The following is a 14788-nucleotide window of genomic DNA, read 5'->3' as shown; positions in this document are numbered from 1 at the left end:
TATCTGCAAGGCCAGCCAGTGTGTACAGAGAGGGAGAAGAAACAGAAGGGAAAGAAAAACCAAGCAAACCCCCTGCAGTACTTCAGGAGCGTGACTGTGACAGCATCACAGAAAGGGGCTTAGCTAAGAAGCTGGCAGAACAAAACGGGACCAAATACAAAATTATACTGGAGAAAGACACACAATCAAAGACATCCAGCTCTCAGCCGGGAGTGTCCAAATTTCTAGTTGTGAGATTGTTTACTTTGGTCTTAATTGTAAAGGTTTGTTTAAAAATAGTACAGTATACCACGTTAGAAGATATATTTTTACTTGTTACAAACCTCTTGATGGATTTGCTTAAGTCCCTCCAATGATTTTTCATTTAAATAATATGTTACAGATCTGTAAAAGTATACAAAAAAGTTTAATACTTGCTTCCTAGTCATGCTGTGAACAGTTTTTCTTTTATGACTTAACTGTACTTTCAAACAGAAAAACAATAATTAGGCTCAACAGAAATATGCAATATTTGATTTTTAATAGTTCAGAAAATTAGACCTCAAACAGCTGCTCATCCTAATTTAAGTCACACTAGTATAAAATTCTACTACTGACAGAACTTCAAAATTCTAGTTTTTGCAGTAAGGATTTTCAACCATTTTTTGACATGTGATTCTTATGAAAGAAATATATGTTAAATTACTCATTTCTTTCATCACAACATTAAAGCAAAGACATCTCCAAATTATTTTGTCAATTATTCTGGCTGCATCACCAATATGTAATACCTGTGCATACACACACATATACCCACATATCTACACATCTAAATCTATGTATGTATCTGGACCAGCATTCAGCAGCAATAATTGTATCAGTCCAACTGAACAAGCTACTTGAGAAGCCATTTCTCTAACACTGAAGACTAAAGACTGCCCCCTCACCAGGAAGACAGCACACTCATGGGGAAAGGGGGCTTCATCTGTATTTAAATTATAACTTTGAACACTCCCAGTAAAGCATCAAATTATCTCACTTCCCTAGTGATGAATTTGAACTTAAAGTTTATAACATCACCAAATAAAATCTGAAGGCTTGGCATGACTGATCCAAACAAACAAAAGTTCAAGGGAAAAGAAGTTCACTAAGATGGAGATTTCCATAATTATACTCAGGAAGCTTTCAATAGACCTGACATGAAAGGAAAATTTACAGTCAAGATAATCTTGCATTTATACCTATTATTCTCCTCTGCTAGTTTACACAGTGCATGGGTGATCTCAGCACAGGCAAGAATTGCCCCGTGGCGTGTGTGCAGATCTGTGCCCACTGATAAAGGCAGAAGTCTTGGCAAAACTGAAAGAGATTAAATAATTATTTTTTTAGTAACAACAGATCACAGCTCTAAATGTAAACATGCCTGCCTAGAAATAACATGGGAAAACCATTTCTGGAAAGTCAGGCCAATATATCCCAGCCATGATGTGAAAAACAAGTTTAAAAAAAAATATAAGTAAATTCTGGCCAAGGATATTAAAACACACCAAGAAATTCTGCCCTCACAGCTAGCTCCCTGTCTGCAGCAAATGCCAGCACATACTGGCAGTTAGGCACTGGGTGCCTGAGCAGTAAGGGAAACGGGCTTGTACTTCCATTGAATTTTACTTCCATGTGGACTGCCACCTTCCCAGTCCACTGCAGGGAGCCTAGCTAAGATCTGTGACTCCAGGTTCCCCTGGGTGTCAGCTGCTGCCTTTCAGCCACATTAAATAGCAGCAAGTACATCCTCAAAACCTCGAGCGGGCCGAGAAAGGAGCCTGAATTCATGCTAAGAACATTTGATTACACACACAACAGTCAAAAATAATTCATCATAAGATGTCAGACTGGACAAGACAAAACAGGTCCCCCCACCCCTTAGACATCAAAGCTGTATCAACAAAAGCTAGGAATGAGGGCTAGCTGCCTCAATTGCTGCAACCAAACTGCATCCAGTTATTCAGCTTGGAACTGGTAGGGTCCAGTGTAGCTGGGTAACTAAGGACCAGTCTCCAGATGGAAAAAGATCTAGTGGCATTTTATAATTTTTGCATCAAATCTGAAAACTGGCAAAGCTGTTACTGTCCCTGTGCTGTATGAAGCTGCAGGGTAAGCCTTAATTTTTATTAAGTCACAGTGCATGTTTAAGTCTTAACACATTGTGGCTACACAAGCTGGAACTCTAGGCATGGGCTGCTGTGCAGAGCTCAGCTGGTACCTACCCACGTGTGCCATGTACTCAGGAGCCCCTGGAGTGAGGTTGTGCAGAGCTTTGGTTGAAAGTTCTCGAATCACACTCAAGATGAAAAGAAAAAGCATTTTTGGAGTTTTTTCGATTAGTAATTCAGTAGAAGTCATGTATTTAAAAAACAACATCAAGAAGGGACTCCTATCCCTTGCCAAAATAAAGACCTCAGCAATATTACAGTATTCTCTGTCTGTCCTATGCTCCCACCCCACAAAAGAAGCCAACACAAGGGGACCAAACAGGCAGCCTACAGCCAGCTTGCAGCTCTGTGAATAGAACTTATTGCTGAAAGAGACAAAGAAAAACATACATGTGGATGGCACCACCTGAGGGCTCATTCTGTGCATTGGCAGGGACACTACAGTAAACTATGATTATTTCTCATGATGCAAACTAGTATCAGCACTGATACAATCTCATTTGTGTTATATGTACACATTTTAATCTTCATGAACACTGACTGTGACTAAGCACCACATCTATGCATGAAACCTATGTTAATTATAATTGCATGGTGATGGTGTTTACCCCTCATACACACTATATCCCATAGAAATGTATTTTACTAATCTATTAACAGATTGAGGTCATGGCAAAAAGACAAAATTCATAAACATGCTTTAAGTGACAATATGCTTGGGAGGTACAGATGACATCAGGTACTACACTTAGCCAGTTTTCTTTGGGCAAACACTACTGCAAACTCTGGTATAAGATAAATTTACAAAAATAATCAAGGAAAGCATGATGTGCAGGACAGTCAATTCCTGAATATTAATAATTAGGCTTTGTTAACTCACCTATCCCAGTGGTTAATCTTCATATTAACTAAGTGATCGATCATTGGCTGTGTGTACTCAGGAAAGCCAGAAATATACACACTGAAAAAGAAATGTCCACACAGAGCACAGAATCAAAATCTGTATGTATTTTAACAAAAGCTACTCCAAAAATCTAAATCCTCTTAGGTTTAAAGCAATAAATAAAAAAAATCCTTCAATATACTTTCTCCTAAATGAGGTGCAGCTGAATGAAACAGGAAATATTTTACAAGTATTGAAAGAAAGAAGTCACTTTTGTAAAACTCTTTCAGATTCTCAAAAAAACCCTGCTACACATACAAAAAGCTTGACAGCAACAAAAGTGAAAATAAATATTCAATTCCCATTGTTACATTTTAGAAAATGTAGATGTGTATATAACAATTATTTGAGATTGGAGAAATGTATTAATGATGGAATTCACAGAACACAGTAAAATTAAGTTACAGAACTGTGCTACATTTTCATAAATACAATGGTGCAAAATTTAATATGGGTTTTCCATTTGACCTTTTTAAAAAAGTCAGATTTACACAAAAAGCCAATTCTGATGAAAAATGTTGAAGCTGCCAAGCCAAGACTTAAGATGTAAGGGAACTAGAATTAATTACCTAGGCAGCCTGCATAATTACCTAACTTTATAGCCACACTTGCTTTCCAATCTTCAGAAGCATCAACTGTTGAAAGCTAAGGTCAACAGAAGGTAAATGAAATGTTTTTTCAGTACATCTGATGTACCTTAAATAATCCTGGAAATGTAAACAATCAGTAGAATGTGTTTGTGTCAAAAGGGCAGGCACAAAGGGACAAAATTAAGGACCTGTAGATTACCTTAATTTTACCTTTTCATATTTTTTGAGTGATTGACTTTGCAACCGTAATGGTGTTCCATTAATACGTGTGTGTAATTAGAAGGAAAACAAAGACAAAACCAAATACTGTTGCATGGTACCATACTGATATCTTTAATTTTCATCAGGAGAGCAGGAATCCTTAAATCTACAGCACAGACCTCAGTCACTTGAGCCAATACAATCCAGACCCCTGCCTGCTACTGATCCAGTCCCCAGAGGGGGATTAACAGTTGGTTTAACTGTTGATGCCAGCAGAGAAATAATATAATTCATCACTTTTTGGTTCCTTCCCTGATAGAACAGACAATGATAGACACACTTCCCCTGCCCTGAGTTCTCTTTTCTTCATATTTAATGGAAGCACCCCTGGACATCAGTACAGCCTTCCTGGTAACACTGCTAGTAAGATCTGTGGATCCCTCTCTACTTAAGATTAAGAAGCTGCCTCTTAAAATCTGCTTTTACCAAGGCCAGAACTCCTGGAATCACACAGTCTCTCTACTCCCTGTTCATAAAAATGTTAAAAAAAAAAAGGTAGTTTCCCTGCTTTCCATCCTCAGTAATAGATGAAGGTATTTGAGCTGAATCCTCTCAAGAACATGCAGCAAGAAGTTCCCAAAGGGCAGCCAGCAGGAAAAGCTGGAATGTGGTTGTACAGACCTTGACACCTGCCCAGCCTCCCTTCACGTAGCGGCCTTGAGCTGGCACAGTGTCCCAGGGTTGCTGGATCTGGGTGGGGGAAGGACAGCTAAGGATTCTAGAACTGGAATATGAACCTCAAGCAGCTTTGTCCAGCTACATAAACAATAACACCACCTTAAGGCATACCTATCAGAAAGGTCCATTCTCCTTACCACACCATAATGATATGTTTCCTGTGCAGCCAAATACGTGCTTATGTACTTTTCCTTTGATGATACTCAGACAAAAATAAGGAAATAATTAAGTATTGACCCAAATAATTACGTCCTGCTCAAAGAGCAAAGTGGTGAAGATTTTAAAAAGTAATATAATGAATGAGATGATACTTTATGAAGAAGAGATTGATCATAGCTGATCAACTGATCATAGCTTCAAGGGATCATGCTACTAACTGCATAGGAGTACTTATAAACAATTTACAGATTCACTCTGTTGCACAACTTAAAGAAAAGCACAAGAGTGGAAAGAAGGAAGTCAAGACTATTTTCACTTAGATAAGAAACACTCCTACAAAAACCCTGGAGATCACTATGAAAGGAGTAACAACTGAGCAACTGAAAGAAAAGCCAACAATTTAGCATTCCAGAAGTAGGGACAACATCATTAGTGTCCAACCCAAAACCATAAAAGAGAGAAAATAAAAACTGTTTTGTCAATTTTGAATAATTTTCTATTTTCTACTGGTACTAAAAGCCAGAGTGTCAGAAATCCCATTAACACTCTGTGGATCTAGGAGAGCAGCAAATCCCAAGCCACTGCATTTCCCCATCCCAGCTCAGTAGGCAGGAGCTCTGGGGAAGGAGGTTCTGGAGGAGAGTGTGGGAGGAGGGTGTGGACCCAAGAAGGAATCACAGTAGGTCAAAGGTGAAGATCTGTACAGGCTGAAATGATTATGCACAAAAGGGGCAATATGGAGGTAGACAGATTGAGTAAAAAAATAGTCAAGGAAGAGGATAAAGGTTCTGATGCAAATTACTTTTAAAAACTGCTGATGGGAAGTCACAAAGCTGGCAAGAGAGACCAAACCCTCCTACACCCATTTTTGCTGTTTCTGTTCCCCAAGAATATAATATCTTCAAGCCTTTCTAACCTGCTGGCTTCTGGGCAACATGCAAGTCCACAGGGCAATTTATCTGACCAACTTTAAAATGCTGTGAATCACCTGCTGTAGGTACCTGCCTTGTCTCCTTGCGCTGGCTATGGAGACAGGCTAGACACCCAGGCTAGACTAGACTGTCTTGGACAACTAAAGGTAGCACCCAGCCCTCAGCCTTTCTCATCTTCTCATGAGGAAGTGCAATCCTATGTTCATTTTAGTCATCCTGTGCAGCCAGCTTGCCACAGTATTCCAAGACAAGCCACTGATTTCTAACACCACCACACCACTTTTGGTATTTCCTGTTGCATTCCTTGCAGACTCCATCCTGTACTGATCAGTTTGCTTTTTCCAACACTGCTGCACGCAGTGCTTACATTTTCACTGAGCTGTTTATAAAAAATATAAGCACTCAAGTTAAGGTCTATGCACAGACCACAAATTCAACAACTGTTGAATTGCAAACTGTTTTTTTAAATGGGTGTTAATTTATTTTTTTACCCACATCAGAGTCTACCTGCCATCATAACAGCCTCTGTTTTTACTAGCAGAGTCAATCTTCAAAACCCCCTGGTCTTCTCTAATCTTGACCAGCTTTGCAACACCTGCAAATATTGCCTCTTGGCTGCTTCCTTCACGTAGGCAGGGAAATCATGGTCTCATTTTGACTGTGTCTTCTGCATAATAAGCAGTCTGATGCAGAAATAACAAAAATCTAATTTCAATTTATTCAAAAACAATAATAAACATAATGTTCAGGAAGGCGAAACAATCAGACAAATATTTCCTTATGTAAAAGAGATCCTTTACATTTAGGAAAACTTACCTTATAGTCAGGTAACAGTTAACTCTGTTACCAACAGCAAAATAATCAGCTGCAGTTAGAATGTCTATGCCATGGGGAAAAGTGCCCTACAAACATCATAGGGAAGAAGGAAAAGAATAAGAAACTTTTTTTTAAACTATGTGAATTACTTTCCAAATAGTCAACAGTTCAACAGTATTGAAAACAATTCCACTACTACTGCTCAAGTACTGAAAAAATACAACTTAATTTCTCATTTATAAATTGTTTGTACCAAAGACATAAACAATATGGGATATGTAATATCTAACTTCACTTGTAAGTCAATGATAAACAAAGTAAATAGCAGCAGGTAATAAAATATGCAAAAGCAACCTTAACACCTTCAAGTCATATTCAAATATGTATTTGGTAAATCCATGTCTGTATGTATACACAAAAAATGATTTATCTAAAAGAAGGTTTATATAAATGTAAAAATGTTTTCAGTTTATGTGAAGGAACAAGTATCTGCTGCAAGTTGTATGAAGTATAAAATTAGAGAATTAGGCACTAAGAAATGCACCCCATGTAGTATATAGGGAAGTTCAATCACTTCTATTTGTTTCTACTTTCACATATATTATATGTCTTATTCATTAATGATCTAAAAAAATGGGGTGGGTTAGTTTGATTTAAAAAGCACAGTGGTTCCCAGCAAAGCCTGAAATACTAAATCACTCTTCTGACATCAATGCTCAAAGAATTCTGGTTAAGAATTTGCCTTTTTCTATAAGCAATACAATTCTAATATTGAGAAATTTGATTGGCCACGGCTGATTTAATATAACACCAGGCAGCATGGCTGTGTTTTGGAATGGAGGAGGCAACACAGACTCCACAAGCCATAATTAAGTACAAATGGAAAACAGCCAACTGAAAGACACTCTGCTCCCTTACCAAAGGGATAGTCATCTGACATTTAAGCAATAACGCTATGTGGAAGGAAAGGTTCAGGATAAGATAGTTTTATTTGTTTACAGCTCACTCATCCCTTCCACATCAGACTACAGCCTTGCAAAAATAGTAGAAAGTATCTCTAGATCTGTGGCTGAAGAACTGAAGAAGTGGAAGCAGCTGGAAGTTGTCAGCTACTGTGGAGGTCTTATTTTGGGAAGTATAATGTTAACAGTTCAAAAAAACAAGGCCTGGAATCTGACTGAGCCAGGAAGGACAGATGGAATATTTATGGCTTATCCAAGCCCTAATAATGGTGAAATGAAGATACTCCTCAGAAGTCTAAGAAACCCTGATCAGGGAGAAAAACGCATGCATGAGAAATACCTCAGTGTGATTTATAACCAAACAAACACCAGACAATTACATATATGAGTGCACACTGTACATAAGAAAAATCACAGCTCAAGAACTGCAGCTCTAGCTCCTAGTTGGAGCCTGCTGTTTATTACTTGGCTGTGAGTGTGCCAATTTGATGCCATCTCACCAAAGGTCATGGTGCCACAGTGTGTGTCGGTGAGACAGCAAGATTCCTGACACCAGGTTCACGAGTACAGAGGTCATGGCTGGTGGGAAAGACTGACTCTGGAGGAAAAGCTAACAGTTTCTATTCTGTCAGAACACTCAGAACTTAATTTCCCAATATTGAAGTTGGTCAAGTATATGTGCATCTCATGATTCATGCTTTAAAAAAATTCTTCAGATTTTTCAAAGTTTTCATTTACAGGAAGTGTGCATCTACTTCTGAGGCCAGCCAGAAAGCTCCCAGAGTCAGGACGTGTTGAACTGTAAAGGTGAAGAGGCAGGAACCAGGAAGTTAAGTGAGGTCAATCTTTTTCTCCACCTATTTAGTATTGGCATTGTTACTTCAGATGGAGAATATGTTTTTGCTCCTTGCAATTCAGAGAAAAGGTGCCTCTTTCAACACATGACATCCACATAAAGAACTTCAGAGGGTGTGTTAAGTAACCATTTTCCTAGGCAGTAAGGAATGGTACAGTAAGTTAAACTTCTGAACCTCTACACAAAACAACTGCAGAGTAATACAGTTTTTCATGCCACGAAAACTTACTATTTCCCTGCAAACTCCTCCTTAACATGCCTGCAGAGGAGCTAAAATTTGACAGATTTGAACCTTGCCTCAAAGCAGAATCAACAAGCAAACTACCTGGCTGTAAACTAACCTAGAGCGTACCCCTCTGATGAAGTAACAAACTGCACAAAACTTGGGCTTCAAGGAAGCATTTTGAAACCTGCAGTACCCAGAAGCCCAAGTCCCCCGGACCTGTAGTCACAGGAAGGTGTTTACTTCATCCAGCACCCCAAGCAGTGGAATCAGGCTGAGTTGCTGAGTGATGACTAACCAGGCAGTAACTACAGATCCAGGGAAGCATCACCCTGCCTTCTACTTATCACAGACCTAGTTGGGTAAGGTCATCAAAAATACCTACCCTCTTCCTCCTAGCTTTCTTGCACCCTTTCTCTACTATTAACTTAACTCTATCTGGACACAGACACACAAATTCTGGACACAACTGCTTCGTACTCATTGCTCTGAAGGAATAACATCCCAGTTTGTAATAGAGAGATCTTCAAGAATTGTATCAGGGAAAGCTGATCCTTAAGGGATCTTTCCCTTAAGGAATGGCTTATTGAAAACAAAATTTGCTTTACCCATGCTCACATGCCCTGCTCTCTTAAAAGAATTCTTTAACAAACCATTCCCCCCCAGTTTTTTTATGCATCTAAGTTGTATATTCAGCTTCACTGCTTTCTGATGAGAAACCAGGAACTTTGAAATCCAAGTCTTGATCCTATTTCCTTCTCCTCCATGTTCACAAACCAAAGCTGTTTGAGCACTTTTTAAACTACTTAAATGCTGCCAAGTTACACAGGAACCTACCACAATACTTTTTGTCAAAGCAGTTAGGTACCCCCAAAAGAAAGAGGTTTCTCCAAGTATCTATATGGTACAAAAGGCAAAACCAAATACAGAGTTGAAGACGCTCAACCCTGGTTTGTTGCTCTATCACCAGGCACAGCAGAGACTGTCCAGCACTCTGCAGCTGGTCTGCTCTGATTAAAAACTAGAAAATCAATGAAACAAAAGAATAACCACAAATTTGCACTTTTCCTGCTTTAAAAGCACTGCAGTTTGCAAGTTTGCAAAGTGTATGATGGCCATCACCCATGGTGATTTTGTGTTTCACAATGACTGAAAATTACCAGAAAGCTCATTTTCTTCCAAAACTAGAATACTACAATAAAACTCACATCTCAGAAAAATATTACACAAGAATATCTTTGCTGATGATAAAAATAATTATCTTGTGACATCCTTTTACTCATTTTCTCTGAAGCCACAGTGTTTAATTTTGATTTTAGGTACTACACATTTATAGTAACCTCCAAGGCACTAATGAATGAAGATTCAGGAAAGTTACCATACCTGTCTCCCAACATTCTCCTGGAAGGCAGCCTAAGGAACAGAGAACAAACATACCAAAACGAGTCAGGTTTGCTTTTTGATAAACACCAGATGATGAATTCAAAACACACAACAATATAAATGACCCATGGCTTTTCTTTTTTAAATAAAGTAAGCTTTGTCAGTAGAACAAGCCCATGGGGCTTTTTTCTTTCTGCGTCTCTGTGCTCTGGCACTCTCAGAGCTGTATGTTGCATGACAGCAATTTAAGAATGCAAGTTAATTAAGCCAGTCACACCCACGGGAGTGCTTTTCAGTAGTGACACAAGGTTTCGCACTGGGATTGAAAGTCCATCCCTGCAGACAACAGAAATTGAGGCAGCTCACTTCTGTCTGACTACTTCAACATCATTTGCTAATAGCAGGCAAAGTTTGATTCTTCATCTGTGAAAACTTCAGACAAAAACTTACTCAAAAGATACACATCTGAAAGCATGCTGGAACACTGAATTTATCAAACCTGAAGACAAAATTCATGTAGGTTTCTTGTGCTTTGCACTGAATAAATTCAAAATCTTGCCAAATGCAACGAATAAAACCACAAAGCTAATCTCTCTCCTTGTATGGTACACAGAATAAAACCTACTTAATTCCCTACTCTCTACTTGAATTTATTTCCCTCTCTCATAAAAGCCAATTAATTTTTGTTCCTTAGTAGATCATACAATCAAAAGTACTAATAAAAGTGCTAATAAAAACTTCTGTAAATTTTAACTCTTCCCAGAGAGGAGAGATCATTATCTGGACTCTTCTCTTAGGAAATGTCACTCTGTCTACAAACACACATCTCCAGCAAGGGACAGCACTTGTCACCTGACAATGTAGGTTTAACATGCAGGGAGGAAGTCACAGACTTCACTGAAAACGTCACAAGAATTTTGACAGTGTTTCTGCACTTCCTACAGAAATACAGTGCCCATGTGGTAATCCACCTGGAAAAACAAAAGGTTGAGTTAGCTCACCAAGGTACCATACTGTACGTGTGGAGCAAGCACTCAAGTGGAGAACAGAGGTGGAGCAGCCCTAAGGAGGGCAGAGAGTCTCAGTGCACTCCTGAGGCTCTGTCTGTTTAGGATAATGACTGCAGTTCCTGCAGACTTGCCTGGACTAGTTCAGTTCCTGCTCACACTGTATCCACTGCAGGACACGTAGCACAGGCTGACTCTGAACCACTGACCCACCACCCCAGTGGGTTCCAGAGCCCACCCTACCCTGCCTGCAGCTCAGCAGTAGCCCTGAGCTAAGTGGTTTCAGATTGCCTGGGGCAGAAGTGCCTGGGCCACCTGTGCACTGGCAGCAGCCTGGCTACCCCCTGGGGCAACACAGAAAGCAGCCTTCCAGAACAGGAACATCCTGCACTTGTTCTCTGCTCTCTAGTCCAGCTTCTGACATGGGGTTTTTTCAATCCTTACCTCTCTACCAACACACACCCCAGCCAGGCCTTGCTAAGGACATCATTTCACATCACCCTGCAGCATTATTTATTCATTTTTACACACATCTTAGCTGTAGATCCTGCATAATTTATTTCCTTTTACACACATCTTAGCCTTAGTTATCTGATGCTGTTGAGACCCTTTTCCTAAGTACAGGGAGGTTTCAGCAAGGATGACAATCTTAACTACCATATCCAAGGGATTGAACAGTTTCCTCACTGCACTATAAATTCTTCTTAAAATGTGCTGCTCCAGCAAATGTCTTACTGGTACAAAAAGTTGGTGGTTGTTGTTGTTGTTTTTTTAAATCAGAAACTTCCATATACAGACAATGTAAACGTGGTCTCAAATCAGTGAAAGTTTCATTCTACTAACAATACATCCATTGGCCCAGGACTGAAATATACTGTGGCAAAATCATTGGAAAAAGCTGTACAGGGGCCTGTAGACAATGTTGCAACAAAACAGCTATTGTACATAAAGATTCCACACTTTTTTTTAATTCAATGTAAGAATTTTAGAATTCCACCACTGTTCCACTATTTCATTTCCTAACTTACTTCTAACAATTGAAAGATCTAAGGAATAGTTCAGCAGCCTTGTAACCTGAATATTCTGCTGTTCCCACAAAACCTGAAAAAATTCTAAAACATTCCTGAAGTCATGAGAATCCTCTCTAACATGTCAGAGCTGAATGGAGCTCAGAGATCACTTATTCATGTGATTATTCCTTATAATGATTATTCATGACAAGAGTTGCACAAGTCAGCTCAGAATGCTTCTGGAGTTTCAAGAACAGTCTTTATTCTCTCTAACCTCAGGGTTCAAAATGTCTCTGTTACTATTTCATTTTATTGGTGCTCTGCATTATAATATATTGCATATTGTAATAGATGGAAAATCTAGTAAAACATGTTGTTTATTTAAATATGTATTTAACTGTAGTAATGATTAGAAATATTTAGGACTCCCAGGTATTCTTCTTCAAAATTGTAGTAATGCCTGGTAAACAGAAAATATCTCCTTGCCTGCCTTTCTAAGATAAAAGGTTTCAGTACTTTCATTACTATCCATCAAAACAGCAAATCCAAATTTTTACCAGCTCCAAACAGAATGTACTAATGAAAAAAAATATTAATTTGACTGGAGATAACTGAATTGCAGATTGCTTGACAGGTTGGTTTAAAGTAGAAGAGGAAAGTAAGAACAAATTTTACTGTGTTTTCTACCCATTTGACATATTGAAGCACAACCTGCACGAACTTGCCAGTAAGTGTGTCTGGGTTAGCACTACAATTCATGGTCAAAGGATCAGTTTCTGCTTAAGCACAGAAACCCAGTGAAGAGGACACAGTCAGTGACCCTGCTGCTGAGGGCAGGCAGCACCCTTCCAGTGGCAATCATGTTAAAAAGAATTCCACTCCTCCTTGCCTTAAACTAGCCAAGAATAGCAAATTCTACAGTTTCTAAAATTTAGAAGTTTGGGGGAAAGTAGCATAACTCATATTCAGCAGTTGTACAGTCTGCAAGGAATACCTTGTATCAGCACTCAGTGATCTACAGCATCTTTGCTTCCAGCTTTGCTGTTAACTTCTGTAGACAAGCGATTTGTGATACAATTACACAAGCAACTGACTCACTTCCCCAGCAATCCTCCCTCCTCAGCTTCATTCACCAGCCCAAACTTTCAAGCAGAGGTGTGGCTAGAAAAAATAAGAATGCTATCCAGGTATCCCTGAGAAATCCTTATGTTATAAATGCATTAGCTTTCAAAATGTCAGTGAAAAAAAAAAGAAACCTGTTAATTAATTTGCATGTTTCAAAGACTGCCTTTAAAAAAAAAATGCATTCACAATGAAGTTTGTTCTTAAGAACAGAGACACCTTGTTCTTTGACAGACTCTGTTTGGTTTTGTGTTTGAGTTAATACAGTGATGGGGTCAGTTTTTTCACGTTTAAATAAGAGAATTTGTTTTATTTGTTGGAACATACAACTCATACTTGTCACTTTTTTTTAAGAAAGCATGTTCAATATATAAAACACACTGATTAAACCCTCAAAAATGTCCAGCCTTTTTTCTTCTCAAATTCTATAACCTCTCCTCCATAAATTCCCTTCTTTTAAGAACAATCAGGCATTTTTTTTAATTCTTCACAGCATAAATATTTTTCTACAGAGAGGTTCCACAGAATAGACTTTGGTGCCAGCCCTATTAGCTAGACAACTATAGCTGCCTTTATTATTTATTATCACTTTATTTAAAAAATGTATTATTATCACTTTACTTTTAAAATTCCCAGTCTTACTGAGAGTTTTGTACAATAACTGAAAGGATATTTGAAGGGATATTATTCTAGAAATTTTCAACTTATCACAATTACAGAGTAACAGCTCACAAATTATTAGAAAATAACATTTCAGAAAATTCTCCAGCTGGGTGAATTGAAAAGGACATAGGATATGTCTATTACATATGACCCTTTCGTGTTTGATATTGTGATTAGAAAATGCTAAGTAGATCTTTCTTATATATTTTATCTTAACCACAACAATACAGCAGGTTGTGAACTGTGGCAATAAATCAAGATGTGAATCTGTGAATTATATAATTTAAAATATAAATTCACCCTCTAATTCTGAGGATTTAAAAAAGCATGGTTTTGCTCACAAAACAATATTTTGCTTATACTGTAGTTCTACACAGTAAAGTCTATAAAAAATTAAATTAAAATGAACAAAATAACAGAGACATAAGCAAGAATGTGGTAACTTACAGAAGCAGCTCTTCTGCAATTAACATCACGATCAAATACTGCAGCAATAACCAGTGCACTGAGGAAATAAAATATTTAGCATTAGCACCAAAAATAAGAGAAGAAATGTGTAACACCATCATTTCAACATTAAGACTTCTTAGCAGAACATGCAGCATTTCCTTTAAGGAGCTTATTGCTTATAAATACAAGTCCAAACTAAAATTTAAGTTGAAATAATCCCTTATTTCTCTAGTTTGCCACCTACTTTGTACAGCACAACCATTCAGCTGCCACCCCACTGTGAAAAAGCAACTTAAGGAGTGTGCAAACACGTTTAACTACATAGAAAGTGTTTCTATTTTATATATAGCAGGAGTTTAAAACCCGGATGTAACTATCATCCCTAACGTGAGAATCAAAGTGGAATTTTAAATGAAAACTTGGAAATACAGTTTCTCAACAGCCAAACGCACAGTGAGTCTTATGTAAGGCTTAAGCAAAACTGAAAGTTAAGCAACAGAAACTTGCAGGTATCTCTACAAGAACAATCACATCCTGTTAGTAA

At 38.2% G+C, this 14788-nt stretch overlaps 1 protein-coding gene across 1 annotated transcript in view; it reads right to left on the bottom strand.

Annotated features, from left to right (window-relative positions):
* The window catches only part of TBCD (tubulin folding cofactor D), a 112602-nt gene that overhangs the window by 36083 nt on the left and 61731 nt on the right, over positions 1-14788 (bottom strand). The window contains exons 15-21 of the mRNA XM_010008241.1: positions 14242-14299; positions 9993-10022; positions 6569-6654; positions 3070-3150; positions 2244-2317; positions 1221-1338; positions 324-384 (exon numbers count right to left, since the gene is read on the bottom strand). Of these exons, the coding sequence (XP_010006543.1) occupies positions 324-384; positions 1221-1338; positions 2244-2317; positions 3070-3150; positions 6569-6654; positions 9993-10022; positions 14242-14299 (508 nt within the window). The remainder of the gene's footprint in view (positions 1-323; positions 385-1220; positions 1339-2243; positions 2318-3069; positions 3151-6568; positions 6655-9992; positions 10023-14241; positions 14300-14788) is intronic.

The sequence above is a fragment of the Chaetura pelagica genome, unplaced genomic scaffold (genome assembly GCF_000747805.2).
Source record: "Chaetura pelagica isolate M959 unplaced genomic scaffold, ChaPel_1.0 scaffold471, whole genome shotgun sequence".
Taxonomy (NCBI): domain Eukaryota; kingdom Metazoa; phylum Chordata; class Aves; order Apodiformes; family Apodidae; genus Chaetura; species Chaetura pelagica.
Note: the sequence above shows the minus strand (reverse complement) of the source record. Positions and strands in the feature narration are given on the sequence as shown.